This window comes from Mauremys mutica, chromosome 7, assembly GCF_020497125.1.
Source record: "Mauremys mutica isolate MM-2020 ecotype Southern chromosome 7, ASM2049712v1, whole genome shotgun sequence".
Lineage (NCBI taxonomy): Eukaryota > Metazoa > Chordata > Testudines > Geoemydidae > Mauremys > Mauremys mutica.
This window is the reverse complement of record NC_059078.1, coordinates 25,726,112-25,751,659: the sequence shown is the minus strand read 5'-3', so window position 1 is coordinate 25,751,659 and position 25,548 is coordinate 25,726,112. Positions and strand designations below refer to the sequence as shown.

The following is a 25,548-nucleotide window of genomic DNA, read 5'->3' as shown; positions in this document are numbered from 1 at the left end:
AGGGACTGGCAGTGGCTGGCTCATTACAAAAGCAACTTTCCCTCTCCTGGCATTGACACCTCCTCATCTATTATTGGGAGAGGACTACATCCACCCTGACTGAATTGGCCCTGTCAACACTGCTTCTCCACTTGTGAGGTAACTCCCTTCTCTTCATGTGTCAGTATAATAATGCCTGCATCTGTAACTTTCACTCCATGCATCTGAAGAAGTCGGTTTTTACCCACGAAAGCTTATGCCCAAATAAATCGGTTAGTCTTCAAGGTGTCACCGGACTCCTTGTTGTTTCTGTGGATACAGACTAACACAGCTACCCCCTGATACTTGACACACTACATCTCTAGTGGATAAAGGATAAAATAATTTACTGGGTCCTGGAAAAGGGCTGAGACATCCCTTTGGATCACACAGGATAAAAAAGGGGGTGGCTTTTGGGTTTTTATTTAAGGAAGACATTCTGAATAATCAGTCTAAATACAGGTGCGCTCATAAAAAGATTAACTTTTTAGCTTTGTGTAGAAAAGTCTGTCTTTTTTATGGAAACCTACAGAATTTCTACTTTGGGATTGTACATCAGACATAAGGAAAATAAACAGAAAACATTTCCTTTGTAGTATTATGATGTGAATTTATTTAAACAATTGGGGAGAAAGGGTGATAATGTTTCAGTTTAAACTTTCTTCAGATAAATCATCTGTGAATGAATGTAACCCTAAACATGTTCGTACACTATTGAAAGCCTCATACTAAGTCGTAAATGTGACCCAAAGGTAATGCTAAAAGAATTTTCCATGCATTATATCCCTACCATACAAATAAAATTATGATATTTACACAATAATTATATCTGGGCATGCCAGGGTAAATCAGCACCTAGACATTATGGCAATGGGCTCATTACAAATACCCCATATAGTCTAAATCTACACATACATTTAACTCTATGATCCCAAAGAATGATTTAGTGCCAAATCCTCATGCATGTAATCCCACTGATCATTTCTTCTGTAAGTAAAACAAGAATTTGGCCCTTAGCATACAACATGAACATCAGACATATCCTGATGCAGTACATTATTCAAGTAAAATAAAGTCAGGCACTAATTCCAACATTAGAGGACCAATTTGGTACATTTTGCAATTAGTTCTTACCAGAATTTATTTCTTGCACTGTATACCATGCACATTCCAGGGGACGCACTTACTAGATCGTAATAAGAGTTTACTCTGGGATTCAGTTGGGAATGGTAGTGCAACTCTAGAATTGTTATTTTCAATAAAAAGTCAGATATTTTGAAAGGCTACAGGTCTATTTATATATGTATGGATATAAAAGAACAGACACTGAATTTTAGTTAATTTTATATGAAAGTGTACAACTTTGGGATCAAATGGAATGAAGATCTTTTTGGCAGAATTATTAGATAACCCAGGGTTTTATACAGAATGTATGATAGGGAGAGAATTTACTATACCTCTTTCATACACCAATGGAATAATCTTAAACCATAAAAACAAAAATAATGCAATATAGTGTATATTCAAAAGCTTACAGTCACTACATATTAGAATCATAGAAAAGTTAGGCTGGAGGGAAACTCAAGAGGTCATCTAATCCAGCTCCATGAGCTAATATACTTAGACCATCCCTAACAGAGGGCAGGGAGCCAAATTCTGGTCTTTAACTCAGTCCCTTACTTCCTGGGCCTACAGGGACAATGTTCTCAATTCCTGAGAATGCATCTTGCATTGCTCAAGCATCCACATCTAGCCAACCTCTGATAGACCCACATGCAGCCCACATGAACCCTTCAATGCTGAAGATGGAGGAATCCTGGCTAAGAATATATTTGGTTTGCTTTTAATTTTGTTCTTATATTGTATCATTGAGACATACTATACATACATATATCACAAAACATGGAGCGGGGACCTGTTGATAGGCTACAAATTGAAAGTGAATTTATTTTTATTTTTAAAAATATACATTAAAACATACTTGATTCCAGATACTAGTGGACCTTGTGTTTTCTTCTCTTTCTTCTTTCATTTTACATAGAGAGAGACTGTACATAGAACAGATGCAGTGTAATGCTAGTAGCTTTCCAAAAAGGTTTCTTTCCCTAGAGTGGACAGTATTAAGGTAAGGCCAACTTCCCAAATAAAGTAAAATGAGTTAGCTGAATCTGTGGAAAATTTGCTATTTGTTTTTAAAAAAAAATGGGGGGGCAATAAATTGTTTCCTGATGGCATTTGTTCCCCTTTTTGGGGAGTGTCTTTGGTTTCTTGGATTTTTGCACACACAAAGCACAAGACATAAGAGCTCAAAGAATTTAGGTTCTCTAATTCGTTTTTTGGGGTTTTTTTCAAATCTTTAAAATGTGTAATATAAAAAGTGAAAGAGTTTGAGCCACATTCTGTCACCCTTTCATTGAATAGTACCTTATTCCTTAAGCAGTCCCATTCATTTCAGTAACACTACTCAATGTGAGTAAGGCTAACAGAATCTGGCTTTTTTGAAAGTCAAAGAATTTTATCTGAATTTATTAAAGGGTTTTTTTCCTTAACTTCACGAATTTTGTACACACTACATCATATGGTGTTCTCTATACTGAATGTAATAATTGCAGATGGTGGGCCCAATCTCAAAACCTTCACTTATGTAAATAATCCATACAGAAATAGTCCCACTGAAGTCAATAGGACAAAAGGAACTATGAGTAAGGATGCAGTCTTAGCCCCTGCGTTTTATATTACATTAAAGGCAGTATACTGTAATAAATGAATACATGCTCTTGCTGGGTTATCTCAAATTTTACAACATATTCTTTTGTTAGAAGTCTTACCTTTTTCTGAAGGACATTGATTTTTCTTTCCTTTACTTCTAACATGTCTTTCATATCTCGAATCTCTCCAGCCAAGGTTCCCTTCTCTTCTGTGAGGTCTTGCAGTTGTTTTGTTTTTTTATTAAGAAAAGTTTCTTTTTCTTCCAGTCGTAATCTCAAGGCATCAACCTGTAGTCAATAAATGAAACACAAAGACTGTAAGGAAAGAATTGTAGTAAAGAATAGTTAAGGTTACATAAGCTTTTCCATTTTAACCCTCTATATTCTGTTGCATCTGAAACCTTTACTTTTTGGACTAAGATTTTCTCCGCCCAAAGTTGATTTTTTTTTTTTAGAGAATGAAATAAATATACTCTCTCATTCAAACATTATCCTTTAGAGTTGTGGTGTTGTTTTGTTTGTTTAACAACTCTAAAACAGTAAAGGTTGGAATTTGACATTACAACAGCCTTCATTAAGTTGAGGTGTTTATGAATGATCTAGGAAAGTTCACTTTGATTTGATAAACATATAGTCCATTGAAAATAGTACTCTGAACATGCAGTGCATTTTACTTTGAGATTTCTTGCTGAAGTCATGAAGTACCCAGCTAGGGAGGGTATCCTCAGTAGTTTATCTGCAGAGTGAAATAGTGAAGGTGCCACTGAACAAAGGGAAGGTTTCAACAGGAGCCTTTACCTTCTTCAAGGTCTGTTATCGTCTAAGGCTCTCAATAAATGAAGTACAAGATTACTTCCTGTATTCACTGCAAATCTTGTAAGATAAAAATTGAACATCTCTGAAGGAGAAAGGTCCTTTCCTCTAGTCCTTGTGAGGTGTAGCTAACCAAGTTGTTCTAGATTATGGATTTTCTTTTGTATTTCTTTGTAAAAAAAACAAACTATGAAATTCCATCAAAATTATTAATAAAGTGTTAAATTTAAACCAGTAAGCAGCCCAAGAGTCAGGAAAATATATATTTATCTTTAACTGTGTCAATTTCTACTTTTTTAATACAACCATGCAACTTTGCTGTTCTTTTAACAGTTGGTGGACTGTATTAGTAAGATAAAAATACATATTGAAACAGTTGTCAAAATATGGTCAGCAGAGCACTTGTTGGTGATCTGGAAATAATTGGTAGGTCATGTGATACTGGTTCCTACTTGTGTGTACAGCTGTTTCTACAGGCAGCTAGATTTTTCATAGCAGTTAGTAGTCTGGATATCTGTAAAAGCATTGGAAAGAAAGCCCACCTGTCTACATCAAAAAGAAGAGAGGAAAAATGAAGCCATCTTCAGGGACTACAAGCACAAATTGGATTGAAGCTGACAGGCATTATTTAGAATCAACAGGAAAGAAATGTTCATTGGAGAAGGGAGCAAAGTAACCAGGCAGCATAACCAAGGTAAGCATGGGAGGGGATGACCAGGTGGCTAGGCACCACGTCCCAGGAAGTAGAGAACCAGGCATTGGGCAGTATATACACTGTACACTAGGTCCAAGCAGCCAGGAAGTACATACAACTGTAAAGAAGAAAGAGGACCAATGTGGCAGACAAGACAATGCCAGGGGAAGAGAGGGGACAGAAAAGATAGAAAGAGGGATGACTGAAGAGCAAAAAGACAGTGTGACTTTTTCAAAAGGACTAAATAATTATTGCACTACACAGTTAAAAATATGTTAATGCTTTTCTTGTGTGACATTTCTATGTAAACAACTGCTATGAGTAGTTTCCACAGGGATAATGCATACTTTCAAGTGGAATAGGAGTTGGGCTACTCCATTGTGAACTGGAGGGGAAGAGGTCCACAGGATGCTCTTTGTATGAGCGCACAGTCTGCACTAAGATGTAATATGCAAACTTGACATTGTTGATGGTATGGATAGTAACTATCAGGCTTTACTGTGTTTGAAATTTCCTTATTGGGCTATGATTTATGATAATCAAAGATATTTGATGTAAGAGAGTTCGTCACAACTTCTTTAAAATAATAATAATTGCCCAGTTTCAGCAAAATACTTAGGCATGTGCTTAATACTTGTGAGAAATTCCATCCCAACCAAGCAAATGAATCAGGGCCACAATAATTCTTAATTATGATAGATAGATAGATAGATAGATAGATAGATAGATAGATAGATAGATAGATAGATAGATAGACTGCAGATTATCATGATATGGAAGGGAAGGGGAAGTGAAGTCAGAGATTGAACAGTAAAAACACAACTGCAAAATGTAATAATATAGGATTTAAACAAGCTGCATTGTACATGGAACAAAAGAATAGGAACAATATGAAAATTAAATGATCCAACACTGGAATTATTTAAGATTGAAAAGATCCAAGCTTGGAATGATTGTAGAGTATAAGAATCCAAAATACACTGTGTAAACTGTGCTGAGCTTGACGTACAGTAACATTCATATACAAGTTCTTTCCATTTCTGCAGAAATGGAAAGAGCAAAAGCAATATCTCTCTACTGAAAAATGCAGTAAAATATAGTGCTTAGGTAGCATAGACAGTGTGGTAAATAAAGCAAACTGGAAAGAGAAATAACAGAAAATAAACTGAATTGGCAAGTATACCCATTAAATACATCTCATTTTTTCTCTACCCTAAGCATTGCCGTTATGGAAAGGGCAACTTATTGGACTGAAGCAAAAGCCAAAAGGGAGGCAGGGGGGTAATAAGCCCAGGTGTTTAACTTTTTTCCTTTATCAATCATATTGTTAAAATGAAACACAAAAAAAACAATTAAATCCTCATCAAAGCCCCAACTCAGCAAAGCACTTTAATACTCACTTAACTGTAACCATTATTACTTAAATGGGAGTTACAATTCATGTTTGGTTCCTTGAATTATCACCTAAGACACATCTCCCTCTATAAACATACTGCTGCACTGAAATGCAACAAGCTATGCTGCAGTGAGACGAAACCAAGCAGTACAGATTTGGGGGGGGGGGGATTTTTGGCCAGGAGAATGGAGTAAAGGCATTATGAATTTATGACAAATTATTTTCTTCCCTACTCTGTTATTTTCAGATCAAAATAGCTAAAACATTAAACATTAGGTTTTTTGTAATCTTCTTGTGATTAAGTTTAATTTTTAAAAAATAATACACGTTGTATTCGATCATGAAATAAACAGCTCCCAGGAAAATCTATAGCCGCAAAATATTAAGATAGACTAGCTGTACTTAAAATTTGATCCTCTAACATAAATCCATTCAAAAGTTCCTCTTCAGAAATTCTTCCTTTTTAAATGCCATTGGAGATCAATAAAACCAAACCACTGTTAGAGCTAAGCTTTATGGATTCAATTCTACATTCCTTGCACACCCCAAACTCCCATCAAAGTCAAGCGTGGGTTACAGAAATAAAAACAATTTACTCTTAACTGAACTATTTCTGTTTGTTTTTCCAGAAGACTGGCTACTAGGCCCAAATTTTTAGCTGGGGCCCTCCTGGAAAGGAGATGCCAAAAATGGTATTACATGCCTACTGTCAGGGTCTGCTCTTTCTCCTCTGGAGAGGGGGGACAGTCTCTGTCTACAGTCTGGAAAGCATGCAGAGGCAAGTTTGAGGTGGAGAAAGCCTGCAGGTAGTCCACCAATACATTGACATTATCACTACTTGGAAGTTAGAGAATTCAGATTAAAACACCATGATACAAAGAATAAAGCCAATGGCACACGCAATACTCCTTGAATGAAGGTAGAATTTTTCTGACCCTTTTTTCTCTCTGGCTGATCCCTGAAATCACCCAGTGTCTATGTTAAATGGATCTCACCAGGCTAAGTTAAGCAGTAAGTTCCACTCAAAAAAGGCATTATTATATGTGTATAGTACACGGCAGTGTAGTCCTAGAACACTTTTCCCTCCAACAGGGAGTTTGCAGGAACTCAAACAAGTGAGAAATTTTAGATTTCCAAATCCAAAATTTCAAATATAAAATCTGTAACACCAGAAAGTGATGGATTTGGAGTTAAATCAACATTTTACTGAAATATGAGAAATTTAATTCACAATAAAAAAGCTAGCATTAAGTAACAATGAAAAATGTTATTTTGGCATTTTTAGGCAGTGCAATAAGCCTAGTCAGAAAGGGTCATGTATATTATTCAATCAACCTTTTCTTCTAGTGGTTAAACTGCACATTGTTAGAGTACAAAATAATCTGCAAAGAAATCTGATTTATTTTGATTTATATTGTGAGTTTTGTAATGCTAAATTTGTTCTGAACAAAAGTCTTTGCAAAGCCATTTTTAAAATTCAGTTTGGGACCAATTTAGATGATCTATTGAATCTCAGGATGCGTGTTCTTCCTGCTCTTAAAATGGCTCATTGCTTTTCTATACACTGGGAAAAAGATTTACACTATAGTTTATTGGATTTTTTCTCTTTTCTTTTTATGAAAATTTTGAATAAGAACAACATAATAATAATAGGTCTTACAGTCCACAAGCGTAAAATGCAAGCCTCAAAGTGACTTTTAGAACAAAACAAAAACCAGGAGACCTGCTATGTTGCCCTGAGCAAATCTATTGTGCCTTTAAGGCACTAGTCTGCAATTGAGTGGATGGGAGGCATCACCGCAGCAGGAGCTCTAAAAATGTTGTTCCTCAGAAAGGCATTATAAGGCTGATTCTCAGAAGTGCTGAACATCAGCAGTTTCACACGTAAAGTCAACAGGAGCCAATGCTGCTCAGCACCTCTGAAAATCAGAATTGGTACCTCTCAGAGTTCCTACTTGTGCAGGGGAAGTATGGCTGCGTCAAGGAGTGCAGCACACACTTCCCTCTGCAGACAGCCTGCTCTCTTGGCTAGATTTACAGGGGGTAAGCCCATGGCCTCCTTCCTCCCATTTCTCTTTTGGTGGTTAACTGCTAGGCCAGTCCAACAAATCCCTACATTTAGATTAGCACATGTACTATGACACTGCAAATTGCCCTTCCACATGTGATATAGTACAGGGGTAGGCCACCTATGGCACGTGTGCCGATTTTCTGTGGCACTCACACTGCCTGAGTCCTGGCCACCGGTCCGGGAGGCTCTGCATTTAAATTTAATTTTAAATGAAGCTTCTTAAACATTTTAAAAACCTTATTTACTTTACATACAATAGTTTAGTTACATATTATAGAAAGAGACCGTCTAAAAACATTAAAATGTATTACTGGCACGAAAAACCTTAAATTAGAGTGAATAAATAAAGACTCAGCACACCACTTCTGAAAGGTTGCTGACCTCTGATATAGTAAGTAACACTTTATGGCTTTCTACACTACTAAGGTAGAACCCAAACCTCAGAAAGTATTATTTTTGTTGTTAAACACTAATGGCTAAATTCTTGCTCCACGCTCAAGTCCATCAGAATATTTGCATCTTATCACAGTGATGTTATCACTTAGCACTAAGGTTGCCAACACTGTATTTAAAAAACAAGGGACTGTTTTCTTAGCACCCCATCCCACTCCTCCTCCCAATATTACTAATTATCATTAATAAATAATAAAAGAATAATAATACATTCACCAGCAGTATTCCTTGCTTTTTTTTGTAGCACTCAGTAACTCCCGATCTTGTTGTACAGAGATAAAAAATCACGGGACGTCCCTTGTAATAAGGGACTATTGGCAACCCTACTTAGCACATAGAGGGACAGAGCCACGGTTCTGTCCATTCTTCCCCTTGTTCTGTCCCCTCCTGTGCCAGCTCTGCAGAGTCTGCTCCACTTCTGTGCTTCCACTCATTACATGGGTAGTTGGTGCAGTAGCCTTAAGGGGTGCCACAGCTGATAAACTAAGAAACAGGCCCCCATCAAAAATTTGTGTGTGCTCATCCCCTTGGAAACACACAGACCTGAGTAGTATATGAACAGCAGGTGTTTTTCATGCTCTTTTAAAAAATTCTGCCCCATATTTTGCATGAAATTTAACTATAAAATAAACCTAAATGCCACCATATTTGCCAGTCATATTTTTATACATTGGAACGTTACAAAACAGAACTTATCAAGTACAAACTTAAATTGTGGACTTGAATGCACATCCACTTCTCAAAAGAAAAGGCAGGAACACAATACACCCATTTAAAAGAAGAATTTTTCTCTACTGCATAATCGCAGATACTTGAATCCTGTGCAATTGAATATTATACTTTTACTATATGGAACCATGTGAAAATGTAGAATGGATACATTTATTACTACCCATGCAGTTTTCAGATGCTGAATTCTTGACTGGTTGGTGAACTGGTTAACCATCTCCCGGATGGATCATCACCGGAAAATAGGTTCATAAAATGTTTTAAAGTGAAGATTTCCTCTTAACAAAAAAATTGTGCACTATGCCTGCTAAAATGACCCCATTCTGCACAGCAGTTCCCTAATCCATGTTACCCATGACATGATCCTTATGACAGGTAAATGCCAGAGATTTGTATCACAATGTATCATATACTCTTTTATAATAAATGGCTCCAGTCCTGTAACTTCCTGCATGTGAGTGGATTCCTACCCTATATAGACACTCCCCACCTCACTGCCTTCCCTACGACTCTACAGGAGCACAGCAATCTGCCTCACACAAGAAGATGCAGGATCAGGATCTGTTGTAAACACTTGCATTTTATCTTTTTTTTAAAAATCTACATTCAATACTCATATTTGCATTAAACTTTTAACTTATTTACAAGAAGTTAAAAGTTCTTCCTACTGAGATATTTTGATATGCTTTATAGGATTCATCAGCACTCCCTTAATTGTCATAGCATATCTAGGTATTTCTAGAAGTGTATCACAACAGATTCCTCCTAATTTAAGTGACACAGGCTGACTCACCTCTTTTACTGTAAGCCAGCGTCCCTGAAGTATGAAAATCAGAAGCACTCATTTTACTTTTCTAGTGCTAAGTTTAAATTCTGTAGTTGCAGACCTCGCTGAACTTTTAATTTAGCAATTCTTTTTTAATCTTAAAGAGTTGTTTATTCATTAGAGAGGTAATTTGATTTAGTATCCTCCTTTTAATACTTAAGCAGTAAATACTTAAGGAATATTGGCAAAAGGGGGAGAGATTTATGGCAGTTAACTAAGTTTTCGCCTAGGGAGGGCAGCCTGAGATATAGGCTAGAACACAGTTTGTAAACACATGACCATACTGTCTCCTGCATATATATGGAAAAGGAAATTCCACAAAGTTCTCTTCATGGAATCCCACCAGATGAACGGGTACCCAAAAGTCACCTACTACAGGACAGGCCCAACAAGGAAAATGACAGAACACCACTGGCGACCACGTACAGCCCCCAGCTAAAACCTCTCCAGTGCATCAACAACAATCTGGAACTATCCTGGAAAACAATCCCCCACTCTCACAGGCCTTGGGAGGCCGGCCAACCCTTGCTTACAAACAGCCCCCCAACCTGAAGCAAATACTCACCAGCAACTACACACCACACCACAGAAACATTAACCCAGGAACCAATCCCTGTAACAAACCCCGTTGCCTTCTCCATCCCCATATCTACTCTAGTTACGCCATCATAGGACCCAACCACACCAGCCACACCATCAGAGGCTCATTCATCTGCACATCTACTAATGTGATATATGCCATCATGTGTCAGCAATGCCTCTCTGCCATGTACATTGGCCAAACCGGACAATCTCTACGTAAAAGGATAAATGGACACAAAAAAAAAACATCAGGAATGGTAACATACAAAAGTGTGGAGGAGAACATTTCAGTCTCCCTGGACACTCAATAACAGATTTAAAAGTAGCCATTCTTTAACAAAAAAAACTTCAAAAACAGACTTCAAAGAGAAACTGCAGAGTTACAATTCATTTGCAATCTTAACACCATCAATTTGGGCTTGAATAGGGACTGAGTGTGGCTGGTTCACTACAAAAAGCAATTTTCCCTCTCTTGGTATTGACACCTCCTCCTCAATTGCTGGGAGTGGACCACTTCCACCCTGACTGAATTGGCCTTCTACATTGGCTCTCACTCCCTTCTCTTCATGTCCCAATATATATTTATGCCTGTAACTATAATTTCCACTCCATGCATCTGAAGAAGTGGGTTTTTTACCCACAAAAGCTTATGCTCAAATAAATCTGTTAGTCTTTAAGGTGCCACCAGAATCCTCATTGTTTTTCCACCAAATGAATTCCATCCTGTTGGGCAAGGGAGGGGAAATCCCCTTTCAGTGTAATAGGCAGGATGTATTCACTTTTCCAGTGATTCCCTGCTTGTTTCTCAGGAGGACGATGATTGGACACTGCATGAATCACTCCCATTCTGCCACTGCAGACTCTAGACAGACCCCTTCTCTAGTGAAGGTCCCCAACTTGGCAGCAGACTCTTCATGCTGCAGGAGGCTGACCCTCCCTTCATTCTCCTCTCCTCTAGGCCAAAATTTGCTTGGTTATCATGCCCTCCCCATGGAAGTAATGTTGGGTGGCCAAATAATATTAGAAAATGGCTTAGATGGAAGAGAGTTTAAATCGAGTATAAAACTCATTCCTTCAGTCAGTTTGAAACACAGTGTAGATTGGACTTACATCATCTGCAGCACGGAATTCTGATCATATGTGGATTAACAATGCAGCCAACTGTATAAAAGAAGCTGGTTTATTAATATTTACATTTTTGGCTACTCCTAGCACTAAAATTAGGTGGTTTCAAGTGACTTGTCCAAAGTTCAGAATTTAATGTTCAGTTCAGTTCCAGCAAATTTCAGAAAACACATGGGAATTGTAACTCATGTGTTAATACTTAAAGTTTTTGTTAATAAAACTTCCAACACTAACCTTACCTCATTGAACTTACCTCACTGATTTTTATGCTCACTATAAAACTATAGCTGTCATAATATTTTCTGAATTACTGCAAAAGGAAGTAAGTCATTCCAAAATCAATGTTATTTTGCAACATAATGATAGTTGTAAATTCAAAATACTTAAAACCAATTTACAAAACTATCAATCTTGGTAACTTAACTTTTGAAAATCCTGTCTTCAATAACCTTCCGATTTTATTTTTAAACAAATAGAAATTAAATTCAACACACCACAATGCTCTTCCATAAAGTTGTGTTAATACACTCAACTGCTTCATACCAAAATAGCATATAATTTACTAATAATGTAAAAGGTACCAATGGATATCCACTACATTTATATATAACAAGTAGTAAGAAAAAATGGCATCAGTTCTGCTTTTTAAGATTGTTTTACTATAAATAGTTGAGGTCAATGATTATAAATAGTTGGAATACCAATCTTTTACTGAAAATTGTTATTAGGTTGCTAATTTAGTCACTACAGCAACAGCAAAATGCATCTAAACGAAGGACTTGGAAATAGATAAAATCTCTATACTATAAAGGCAATGGGCATGTGTGCTGGTTCTGGGGGTAAGCTGTATCTTTGACTTCTCATTCTCTTCAGGAGCACCTCTTTCAAATGACAGGCCTACACTTCCTCAGAATTGAATATCATGATCCTGCTTTGAGACTGGATTACTATACTACAGCACCCCCCTATTTACCAGCTGTGTTTTCCTCAGCAGATCCAACTGTGTTTGGTCCCTGCTATAGAGCTCTCGCTGGGAGCTGAGATCAGTTGATAAATGCAGTGACACAAGACAGCTTGTTCAAGCCAAAGTATTACTTGTTTATCTAGAGTAACATGACCAACAGAGTAAAGTGTTAAACAACAAGAGCTTAAACGCATATGGTCTTACCTAAGCTTCATATTTCTCTCAAGCAGTTTGATAGGCCCAACTTAGTCTTGATACAGCCTGCTTCTTTGCAGACCCTCAAGGGTCTCCCAGTCTCCTCAAAAGTTCAGCTTTTAACCACTTTCAAATTCTTTATTTCACAATTCCCACCTGAATACCCGTGAGGACACACGCTGGGACCTTCTTCCCTTTGGGAAGCCAGATTCTAGATTCCATATTAGTGGAGGTAAACTTCAAAGGAATTCACATTTACATTTTCTGAGTACCAGTAATTGGGGAACTCCCACTCCTGAATACTCACCAGGCTGCTGTACCAGACCCAAACCTTGGGTCCCACATGCTCTTGGCTTGCTGAGTCTGGGCAGAGTTTAAGCCTTGTCTCTCTGGCTCTTGGCCTCTAGGCATAGGTTTCAGGTGCAGACCTCATGTCTGACACCTCTCTTGGCAGCGGGGACCTCACTGTCCAATAACTTAGGCCCTGAAATTAGTGGCAGCTCTCCCAAGCCTCTCCAGTAGCTGCTGCATGCTCCCAGTATTCCACCAAACTTGCGGACTCTCTGGTTTACTATTTTCCTCTTTGGGGGTTACATGACAGCGTAAGCAAGCAATACGCACACTGCAAAGGAATTTCTAAACACACACACATTTTACTCTCAGAGAAAGCACCAGAGATATACGGATCTATAGAAAAATAAACACTTGTACATAAGACCCTGCCTCAGCTTCCTCACCCCCCATGTCCTTTCCATTTTAGCCAGTGTTTTCCAGGAAGTTCAGGATTCTTCTGTGCCCCATCTCCTCCAGCCCAGTCTTGTCTTCTGGTTTCTCTCTGCTTGAACACACAGAGAAGCCCTCCTGTTTATAAGCACAGTTTTGGTCATGAGTCCCAGTATGGGACCTCATGTCCCAGCCATGCTGCACTCACATCCACAACCCCCTTTGTCTCATAGGGGGTAGTGGGGCAGAGTCATTAGCAAATACATAGCCTTTCCAGGGAGTCTCCATTGTCCTGCTGGGGCATGTTTATTCAATTGTCCAAATATACTCACACGAAGTCCACTGTATGTACATATCCAGGGATCTGCACAAGGATACAAGTATGTGCATGAGAGTTTGCTTGCATGAAAGTCAGGTGCACACACTTTGGAAAATATGGTTCAACCCTCTGTGCTTCAGTTTACTCATCTTTAAAACAGAAATATTACTTATCTTGTGTGAGGCTTAATTCATTAATTTTTGTGAAGACTAATAGGCATTCTTCAACATGTGTCTAAGTAAATATGAAACTGACACACTGATGTGGGGGAGACATTATCTGAGTGCAACATACAAAACTATCAAGTTAAATATATTTCTCTCTCTGAGAACAGCACAAGTTACTCCAAAGAGAAATGCTTGAGTCAGAAATGCTACTTGATTCTCCACAGAATTAATTTGAACAAGGAACAGAATAACTATAGAAAAGTATGTCTTCAGTATATATACAATTGCATATTAACAAGAGAAATGGGAAACAGCAATTAAATGCCAAGAAACTATTTTCATATAATGTAATGTTAATTAATTAATTTTGCAAAAGTTCATTTAAATACTTATCTTTTAAAAGAATATTAATTAATAGCTGTTAATCGGTACCCTTTAGAACCGTATCTTCAGTCAATATTTCTCTGATTGACAGTATGTAATTTTACATTGCAAACTAGACAATGATTGTAAATGTGGTGTGCAGTCAGATACTTTCTCTAAAAGGTGTAATATAAGGAGCTGTTTTGTCTATATTTGACAGGATATTTATAGTGACATTTACAAGATGGAGAAAAAATTATAATAAAAATTAATGGGCCAAATTAGAGCTGCCACAAGGAACCCCTTGCCCTCCTTCCCAAGAGTCAGGCTTAATGAGATGGCCTGCACTTTGTGCACAAGAGTGGGGAGAGGATGCTGCAGAAGCCACTGATGAGAGTGTACCTTTCTGGGTGCTTTAAAGCATTGTTCTAATTCTCATATGGTGTAAATCCATTGACTTCAATAGAGTTATGCCAACAATTTGGCCCATTCTCTCTCTTCCTGGATTATGCAAGCATAATGCATCCAGACACCACTCCCTCACTCACATGGACAATCACCACTCAAGTACATCAATAGCTCTGTGACATCCACCTTACCATAATTTGGTCCAAAACACCCACATTAAACATGATTGACAAAGCTCCCCACAATGCAACTACAGTGCCTTGCTGCTTGGATGTGCTCCACCTTCTCCAAAAGAACTCAAACAGCAAGTCCCTTATTTCTTTCTCCTGCTTTTCAGTCACACTCTTTATGACCATGCAGCTCATTGGTCATACATTTTCCCAGGGCCGCCCAGAGGATTCAGGGGGCCTGGGGTCTTCGGCGGCGGGGGGCCCCCACTTCGGCGGTAATTCGGCAGCGGTGGGGTCCTTCCGCTCCGGGACCCATCGCCAAAGTGCCCAAAAGACCCGTGGCGGGCACCCCCGCTGCCGAATTACCACAGAAGACCCGGCACTTTGGCGGTGGGTCCCGCTTTGGCGGTAATTCGGCTGCGGGGGGGGGGTCCTTCCGCTCCAGAGCAGAAGGACCCTCCGCCGCCGAAGACCCGGAGCGGAAGAAGCTCCGGGGGCCCGGGCCCTGCGAGAGTTTTCCGAGGCCCCCAGAGCGAGTGAAGGACCCTGCTCCAGAGGCCCAGAAAAACTCTCGTGGGGGCCTGAGGCAAATTGCCCCACTTGCCCGCCCCCCTCTGGGCGGCCCTGCATTTTCCTATGGTGCAAAGTTATAAACATCATGGTACACAATTATTTTCTTAACTCCTTTTCCCTTCACATCTCACAGTCCACGGTGCAGAGTAAATATGATGACTACTCAATAGGCAATAGATAAATGAACAATCATTACTAATGCACTGTAGCGGGGTGGACACCCGCTCCTGCCCTGAGGGGCTTAAAACAGCCCTAGGAAAGGGCTGTGGCAGGAGAAAGCAGCCACTGGGCTGATTGGGGGAAGCAGGCAGAGCTGTGGCTACACCCCAAACAGAGTTCAGCTGCCCCCTATAAAAGACTTGAGCCAGGAGTATAGGCACACAGTCTCTCTCCAGGCTGGGAGAGAGCAGGGCCTGTCTGCTGGGAAACTCAGGGTACATAGAGTAAGGCAGGGTGGGGGAAAGGCCAGGGGGGCTGGGGAGCTCCAGGCTGGCAACTCCCCAGGCTGCAGGGCGTGGTCCAAGGCCCCATAGAGGTAGTGGGTTGCAGAGAAAGGCAGCAGGCCCAAACCCCCCTTGCCAGGGATGAGTGGCATACACTGCAGTCTGCCCCAGGGAATGGGGGCTAGTTGGTGACTGGCAGTAGCCTTACACTGAGGCGAGGTGGGGATTCCCTGGGGAGGGGAGACCCTGAGACTGAGGGGTGTACTGCTAGAGGGCAGCACCCCAGATAATGGGGCACTGGGTCCGGGAGGGACACGGGGACCAAGCAGCAGTGGGACACGGGCCTGTAAAGAGCGCTCCAAGGCTGGCAGCGCTAATTCCCAGAGACGACCAGCAGGAGGTGCCGCAGGGGTGAGTCCTGCATCACTACATGCACGAAAAGCAAAGAGAGTATCTGGGATATTTTACCCAACCTATAAGAACAAAAAACAAAAAAAAGATACAAGGCAAGAAATCTTTGTTGGAGTACAAAACAACTCCCCATTTCCACCCCCTACCACTCTGATTGAACCATGCAAGCATAGCAGAACTTTGCAAACCTCAGCTCAGAGACTCTCTGTTCCGTCTTTTACCTTTATTCCCACTGAAGACAACTTCATGGACTGTTGTGGCCTTGTATAATAAAGTGGCCCATAGTTATACCAAAATGCCCTACTTTGGGAAAAAGCCTGATGACTCATGCTGTCTCAACCCAGTGTATATATGCTGCAGTCTAAACAGAGGCTCTGGCATAATCCCCATCTACACATGTAGGATAATGTCAAAATGTAGTCCCTCAGGTTAGACGTCCAACTTTCACAGTGTGGCACTTGCTGGTTTTGAGGCCATCCGTAACTTGTAAATATATTTATCATTCCACACAGCCTATTATATGTATCTGTTAACAGAAAGGGTTGTTTATTCTTCTGTAATCCAGGGTCCCATGCAGCAGGAAGCAATTTAATATAATAGTCATTCCCCGGATTCTTGCAAAGTCCCCCAAAACATATTTATATTATTACTGCCTCTTGGGATGAGGAAGTGACAGACACCACAGCTGATCTCAGAATTTTTGGATGTGCCCACCAAACTAATTATTGGTGGTGCCCCCTCCTGCCCTGATCCCCAAATCTACTCCGCGATTATCACAATTCTATGCAGATGGCCAGTTTAACTATTTCAGAGAGGATTAGCTAGATGATAATTTAACTGTGTCATGTTGCATCAGATGTATGTGTAATTTACCACCAGATGTCAGGTAGAGCTCATCCTGACTCTGCTTACACTTAGGTTGTGAGCTCCTCAGAGCAGGGACCATTCTTCCTTGAATGTATGGAAACTAACTACCGGTACTTTGTTATAGGTGCTACTATGGAAAAATAGTATTTTTATTATTTCAGAGCGGAACTTCTCAGTGATTCATCCTTGACTCTGGAATTTACTTCTCCCCTTCTACTAACAAAGCTCATTTTGAAGACTGTCAAGGTATGTTGCGCCATAAAAGCCTTGGGAGAACAGATGCATCCTGCATGAGGTGGAAGTTGAGAGGGGTTAAGTTGTAGGGGAAGCTGATGGCTGAGAGAGTCATTTCTTGTCATTATGCCATTTCATAAATGTTCTTGGTGTTTTTTTAAAAGTACATGTGCTAAGAGAGTGTTGAATAGTGCATTTTAAAAGATGTAAATCAATAACTACTAGAAGGTGAAACAATTAATCTTCTCTCTCTTTGACATTACTGAATAATTAGGGTAGCACAACAGTTTTCTGTTATATATTCCTGATGTTAGGGAATTTTAGAAAATTGTACGCCTTTGCCTTTTTGGGTCACACAGATTTTGCCCAAGGCATTATTCCTACTAAAACTAGGCTTCTGTAAGATTTGCTGGCTGAGTATAGAGTTTAAATTTAATTTTCTCTCATCACCTTCCTACAAAGTAATTGCATGTGTGGAACTAGCTGTGAGGGGTGCAGTCAGATCCTTTTCTGACTCGTTTAATTTCCGCTGTGCCAAAGTAACTCTCTCCCCCTGCTGCGTCAACTAGTGTCCCTTTCTATGTAAAAATACACCACTTCCGTTGCAGATACTTACGCACGCATTCATGAAAGTAAACGCAATCACTGAAACATTGGTGGTAAGTGAACACAAAAGGAGTATAAGCACAGATTAAATGAATTCATTTTTAAATGCAAGTGAATGCTACTGATAAGTTTGCCTCGATCACCAAGCTGTAATTGAATGAGTTCATTCTCTTAACAACACTATTGCTAGCTATGCTGAGTTATTCAGAAAAGGGGAAAATATGAGCTTCTAATTGCTCTTTAAACAGTAAAGCTTGGATAACATCCTCTTGAAAAGCATGAGAGTACCCAGTAATCTCTCATAATGGGTCTCAGAAGACTGTGCCTCAAACACAGGCTAGATGCTTTAGATGTCAGTCAAGGGAGTCAGATGCTTCCTGAAAATGTTCTGTTGTACTTCTCCAGATTGATTTAAGGGATTCCCAGAAAGGATGATTCCTGCAGATCAGAGAAGAGCCAAAACCTCTGCTACTTTAACAATTTTAGGAGGCTAACATATTTTGAAGTCAGAGGCTTTGTTGAGAATTAACTAGAGTGAGTGGTTCTCACAGCCCCTAAATATACAGCTCTAAATCCAACTAGGGATTACAACACTATCTTTTCTGCCGAACCTTGGCAATGTGCCCTTTCATTCTGTGAAGAAAAAAGGATTCCAGGTCTCTCTCTTTTGCCTTTGAGTGTTACAAAGGGCATGTCTACACTGCAATGTAAGCCCAGGGTTAGTAGCACTCAAGTTATCAGATCCTGGGTTTGTTAAACTAGGATGTGAGCATCTGCACTCATTTGTAACCCCGGGTTAGAAATTGTTGGACACAGGCTCCCAACACAGCACTCCAGTATCTACACTACATTATGCAGGCCCAAGTCCAAACACCCATATTGTAGACTTCCTAATGCCCTCCCGAAATGCGGTCACTCTAGCCCCTTGTTCATGGTGCAGTGGAAAAATTTGCCTATCCACCAAATTTGACTGTCCAATGGAGTAAAAGTTAGCCAATGGGGGGAGAGATAGCTCAGTGGTTTGAGCATTAGCCTGCTAAACCCAGGGTTGTGAGTTCAATCCTTGAGAGGGCCACTGGATTTGGGGAAAATCAGTACTTGGTCCTGCTAGTGAAGGCAGGGGGCTGGACTCAATGACCTTCCAAGGTCCCTTCCAGTTCTAGGAGATGGGATATCTCCATTATTAAATAACAATGGAATTGTGGAGTACTTTTGGTAGACTCCCAGAGAACGAGTCCAGTGGGATTGCATCTGCATTGCAAAGCAACAGGGCTTGAATCCTAGGTCCTGGCTTGACTCAGGCTCAGACCCTCCACTACATCTGGGACTCTGGGTTCGAGCTCTGGATTAGCACAATTTGTGCATAGACAGAAAGGGGTTAGGCTTGAGCCTGAGCTCAAACCTTGGGCTTACCCTGCAGTGTAGACATACTCAAAGAGATCCCGAAAACAATGGGCAGTCCTTTCTGGAGCATCAGATGGATCTTGTGACACTGAACCCTGTTTCTGCTCCAGAGGCTGCATAACAAAAAAAATCTTCACACCCATGAACCTCAGAATTGATAGAACAGAGATGGATATAGTACCCTTACATTTAAAGAGAGCCTTTGATCCCATCATCAGTTCTTGGCCTTTCAGATTCTCAGCAGCTTGATTCTTGTAAACCTGGCCTTAGGAAGCTTAATTAGTCCTTAGGTATGGACAGAGAGCCCAAAAGAACCTTAACTGTTCCTACCCAGAACCAATGGAACTGACAATTCTGGAACCAAGTAAACTGGCATCTACAATTTCTGACAATAAGAGTCTAAGAAAAGATCCATCTGTGTCTTTTTGCCTACAGGGGGAGGGTCTGATAGACGGAGCATCAGAAAGGGAAAACCTCCTCCCAAGCAAACAGGGCATCAAGTGTGTGCATCTGAAAATGACCAAATAAGAAGCACAACATGAAAACATGATCTTATAGAAGAGATCCAACAATCTGACCAGGAGCTTATAAAATATCGCCCCCTGTGCAGGGTTGTGAGGGCCTCCATACTGAGATGTTGCTCACATCACCACTAAGCTGGGCACAGAATCAGTAAGGCAAGTAGTTCAGCAAAGATTATGGTGTCAGAAATGGACGCCACTGATCTGGGCAGGTCAGAGGCCTCAGTGATACAGAGCTGCTAGACAAGTGACAACAGTAAAGGTGTCAGACCCTCAGAGCACAGATCTAGTACATTCTTGATAACTGTGCTTGGCAGTTCTTGATCTGGACTGCTGAATCTGGATTCAGTCTTTGACACTGGATACAGAGACATACTTATCAGCCACAGTACATAGTTGTGTGTACTTTTTAAGCTCTGGATCTGTGCTCTGATGTGGATCAGAGCTTTGCAGCTCCCAGATCCATGCCTAGCTGCCAGATCTGGGTTTTGCAAATCCAGATCTGTTGGAAATTGAATCTAACTGTGAGATAGCCTCTTTAGGCACACATCTACATCTCCTAGGTTAACCTGTACAGACCCAGAGACCTTGACAGTCAGATACCTCCCTTTGTGCAGGGGTGTGAGAAGCAGCCCAACCTCCTCCAGCAGGACAATCTTCAAAGCTGACACTAGATATTATTCAAGTGCCAACTTAGCAGACTGGGCCTCAAGAGTTTCTCCCCATCAACAGTAGACTGCCCAGCCCTCTCTTGCAAATCCAGACAAAGCCCAGGCTGGACAGGCATCTCCTCTCACCTTTTAAAAAGAAAAACCCAGATAACTATGAACTTAATTTGCCTCAAACGGACAGAAAAAGAGAAAAGAAAAAAATGCAAGTAAAGTATTGAGTACGCTATGTGCTATCTGAGCTTGCTGAACATTTGCTGATTAGAAAGGAACTAAGGGGTGACTGGCTCCACGCCCTCTTTCACACCCACAGAATCCTCCAGGATGCAGAGAAGGTGGGAGGAGCAAGGGGCCCCAATGAACACTACTTTCCAGAAGGTTGTGGAAGCATGTGGCAGAAGTGCCTGGATTCTACAAGAAAAACTGCAAATACCATAATTTCAGCTAGAAATTTTGGCATCAAAGAGGAAACTCACTGCCGACATCACTGATTTCTTCCAGATTGATGGAAACAAAAAGGATTACAGTTCTTTTTACAAGTCCATGATAGTACTGATGTTATAAATCATCTAAATGGAAATTTCTAACCCAGGCGCTGATAATGATTCATATGGGTAGTGTGACAACCTGAGTTTTGAATATTAACTTGAATATTAACTCTCACTTCTCTCCAGGGGAATAAAGAGGTGCTTAACACATGCAGCTCACACAAAATCTACTTCTTTATAGGAGGAGCAACAAGACAAGATTTTGCTTGCAGAGGAAGTAAAACTTACTATGTCAGTTTGCGAAGAAAACTTTAGAGTCCCAAATGATTGTAAGGGAGAAATTTAATGCTCAAATCAAAGGATGCCAAAGAAGCCTCTTTCTCCCAGCTTACTAGGAAAGGGGGACATGAATTGGATGAGGCCCCTTACCATGGAGTCATTGAGGTGTGCCAGAGTGTCTGAAAGACCTCAGCCAAGTATTCCTTATGCACAGATCTCTCTTCTATTTCAAAACACTATATTACTGAATGTGTCCATATTCTTCCACAAAAAAAGCAGAAGGATAACCATACCTAAGGAGGACTCTCTGATGCTGTAAAAGTTCAGTGCTCTGATTCTGCAACCATAGGGTATAACAGTATGACAGGAAAGTTCCTTTCTAACTGACCTTTGTTGTAGTTTAACAAATTGATGAAAAACCCTACTGACGCCGGATTGTAAGCCTAAGAAGGGCCTTGTTAAGAAGCATAATTAACTGAGTTCAGAGTGATGTGTAGAGATGAGGTAAAGCAAGAACAGAGGACCATGCATGTGTTTATCTTCCTAGTGTTGGCCTCATCCAGATCATCAACAGTCATGCCTGGTTGACTTTCCAATATTATCAGAGAGGAATGTCTGAAATTTCAAAACCCTGTAGCATAGTTATGTGTTAGTCAAGAGTAAGGAGTCTGCCAAATAAAGGGCCAGATCACAGCCATCCTGAGCACCTGTGCAAGGGAGTAGAGGTGGTATGAAGTGCCTCGACTCCACGACATCATACCAGGCACCCTGGATAATGGACATTGTGACAGAGTCATGTCACAGTTTAGTTCTTCCCCAGAGCAGTGCGGAGGTCAGGAGAGAGGGACTGTGACTCAAAGTCACAATCTCCTTCCCACACTGCTCCAGGGGGAATGCAACAATGGTTACATCATCTAGTCTGACCTCCCATACAACAATGGTATTTCACAGTTGCCCAATTACTTGTGTTTGGCTCAAGCATCTTCCAGAAATACATCAGTCTTGACTTGAAGACTTCAAGAGATGGAGAATCCACCACTTCCCTTGGTAATTTGTTCCAATTCATTCCTACTGTTATAAATATGTGACATTTCTAATTTGATTTTTTTTGGCTTTAACTCATAGCCATTGCTTCTTGTTATGCCTTTCTCCACTAGACTGAAGATCCCTTTAGTACCTGGTATTTTCTCCCCATGAAGGTACTTCTATACTATAATCAAATCACCTCTAATCTTCTTTTTGATAAACTAAACAGACTGAACTCATCCAGTTTATTACTATAAGGCATTTTCTCTAGTCCGTGAATCTTATTTTATAGCTCTTTTCTGTGGCCTTTCCTTTTTAAAATGTGGACTCCAGAACTGGACACAGTTTTCCAGTATCATTCTCACCAAAGCCACATACAGAGGAAAAAGTCATCTCCCTACTCCTACTTCCTATCCCCATTTGTTTAACAATGATCCCTAAATCCTTTCAGAGTGATTGTTTCCTAGGATACAGTCATGCCCCCTTCCCCCCCAATCTGTAGGGATGACTAATATTTGGTGTTAAAACTACTTAGGAGACTTTACTCCAACATTAATTTGTTCATCCACCTTTACGAACTCAAGTATTACAAATGGAAAAATGGGAACACTTACATGAAAGTCTCCAAGAATTTTTTTTCTAATTATTTCATTACATTTTTCTTTGTATTATTCCAGCCCACTTTGTTTTCTTTGGTTTCTTTGTGAGGAAAAACTTTGACACACACTATATCAAAATAAAGTAGCATAAATGTGTCTGCCTGCATAATTTCAGCCTTTGTTTGGTGCCCAAGCCTAAACAAATTGCTGTTTTGTCTCCAGATCTTATGGAAAATAAGTTTTAATGAGGATATTCTTATCCTCCAAGTCTAATTAGATCTTCCTAATGAAAAAAAGTCTTATCCTACTGAGTCTCCTCAGGCAGGTACTTTCCTGTTATTCTGGGCATCCTTGTTTGGGCACTCCCCTTTCAGGTCTGGGCAGTTCATTGAGGGCTTAGTTAAGGTTTGTGGCCCTAAAATTTTGCTTGATCAATGAACCCAGGTCATCAGAATTTAAGTACAGGGTACATGCAGGGCAACTGAGGATGGAATCATCTACAACATCAGATGTAAAGCGGCTGTGGAACCACTCTGTGGCTTTTACTACAAGCAAGAGGTTTGCAATGCCACTGCTACACTAACCTATATTGAAATGGATCCTCTAGCCTCATCCTCAACCAGTCTCCCGCTCAATGCATGCGGCAAGCAGTAAGCTGATCTACATGGCTTTCAGGGAGTGCACACCTCAGCCATTGCACTGCCCCCAAATCAACAGTCCCACCCCACCCTTTCTTCTGTAGAAAAGGAGTTTCGGCTAACAGGGGGAACGCTGCACCTGCAAAGGAAGGGGCAGAATTTGTCCCTAAGAGCAGTAAAGTATATTCATTAGATGAGCCAAGACCTCCATTTTTCTCAGAGGTAGACACCCGTGACATTTACTGAAAGAAGAAGCTGAAAAAACTAAAGCAAGAACAAAGCATCAAAAAAAACTGTACATATTAGAAAACAATCATCCAAATTCAATTTTATAGTTGGGTAAATGAAGCAGTGGAGGAAACATCTGCCTTACTTTTTCCACTGTAGCAGTGAAAAAAGACCACTTTAAATGTCAATATTGTAAACCCATAACTGTTGGCTAATTGGTTTTCTGTATCATGCCTTCCTAGTTCATTGACAGCAATGGTACTGCATTATAACATGTTCATGTAGCACAAATGTAGAAGCCTAAAATGCAGTCATGACATGTAAGCAATGAACACTAAAGCCTTTTTGAAGCTTTAAAACAGTGTTAGTATTTGCTAATTAAAGGCCTAGCCTACATTCCTCACTTAGGTTAACACTCCCAATAAAGGGGTACTATCTCTTGATTAAATTATCCCCTGAAGTCAATGGAAGTTCCAGTTTGAGCAAGGCATACCCCATCAGGCCTAATAAGTGAGGTGTGTAATGCATCAGAAAGTCTTCCGTTAATTTACCATGAGATTTAAATAATTAAAGCTACTGAAAGTGAATTGTTCATCTTGTCTTCTCACAATTCAAGTGTTCTGAAATCAGATTGTTAAATAAGTAATCACTTTTCCCCGTCTTACTTGCACAGGAATAAAACTTCCTCAAAAACTGTTTTGGCTATAATCAGACTAGTTTTTAAAATACATAAATAGATTAGAAGACTGAACACAAATTATAGCCATCAAAATTTAGGTCAAACCTAAATGTAGAAATATGTCCTTGAATAATAAGAAAAACATAAGTGTTAAAAAGACAACAACTGTACAATGTTGAATTGAACATGGTCAAAACCAAGCGCAAGGACAAAAACATGCATTTCCAAAAGAATTTTGTAGTAACTTCTCTTATTTACATTTTTGTCTGGTACAAAACTGTTTCTTCTTATAGCTATATTAAGTTCCTCCTGCAGCCTAGAGGTGTATCCAAATATGTAATCTTTTAACTGTTGGCACACATTAGAATACAGATTATTTGTTACAGAAGTCTCTGGAAGCTAAAAGCCAAAACCTTAGAAGTTTAAACGTGTGTGTGTGTGTGCATTCAAATACAGTATATAATTTATAAGAGTCCAGGAAAAAAGCTTTCATGACTATCAGACTTCAAGAATAAAAAGCCACTGAGATTGCACTATTTGTGCCCTTTTCTTAATTAAAATACAGAGGATACTGTCAAGACAAAAACAATGGGCTAAATCCTCAGAGTGGAGGTGCACCAAAGCTGTGTGTGGCACACTTTGCAGTAGTGGGGGAGATAAAGGTGGTTTTCTGTCCCCTGATCCCAGGAGTAGCCAAGCAGAGTAGCTTCAGGGATTCTTTATGTTGTGCAGGCTTGTTGTGTCGTCATTGCATTAGCTGACTGGAACAGAGTGCACTTGAGACATACCCATCACATGTGTTACACAAATAGGCAACAAAGGGGTGGTGTAAAGCAAATAGGCATATAAAACTAGGTATTATGCCAGCTACTGTTTCCACACACCAGGGGAATCTCAGTGGCCCGGATAGGAAAGCTTTAAGTGCTACCAACAAAAAGAGGGAACTTTCTGTAAATTGGGATCTGCTCAATATTTCTGAAATAATATGAAAATTCCTAGTCTGCGGTTCCATATATTCCTGGGATTATATTTTAAAAATCTAGACGCCAACTGTCACATCTGAGAAGACCCAGCTAATCAGCACCTCACCTCAGGGATGAGGGAGAGCCCAGAACTATCTACACATCATCTCCATCTTTTAGAGCACATGGAACTAAAAC

General features: G+C 40.1%; 1 protein-coding gene and 1 long non-coding RNA gene across 10 annotated transcripts in view; one reads left to right on the top strand and one right to left on the bottom strand.

The window, feature by feature from the left end:
* ERC2 (ELKS/RAB6-interacting/CAST family member 2) overlaps positions 1 to 25,548 on the bottom strand; it is an 829,394-nt gene that overhangs the window by 515,495 nt on the left and 288,351 nt on the right. For all 9 annotated transcript variants that reach the window (XM_045024524.1, XM_045024526.1, XM_045024525.1 and 6 more), the window contains one exon: positions 2,847 to 3,014. In XM_045024524.1, coding sequence (XP_044880459.1) covers positions 2,847 to 3,014 — 168 coding nt within the window. The remainder of the gene's footprint in view (positions 1 to 2,846; positions 3,015 to 25,548) is intronic.
* Positions 98 to 25,548, top strand: part of LOC123374486 — a 32,057-nt gene continuing 6,606 nt past the window's right edge. Inside the window, exons 1-3 of the long non-coding RNA XR_006581121.1 lie at positions 98 to 138; positions 2,060 to 2,143; positions 17,180 to 17,264. This is a non-coding gene — a long non-coding RNA (uncharacterized LOC123374486). The remainder of the gene's footprint in view (positions 139 to 2,059; positions 2,144 to 17,179; positions 17,265 to 25,548) is intronic.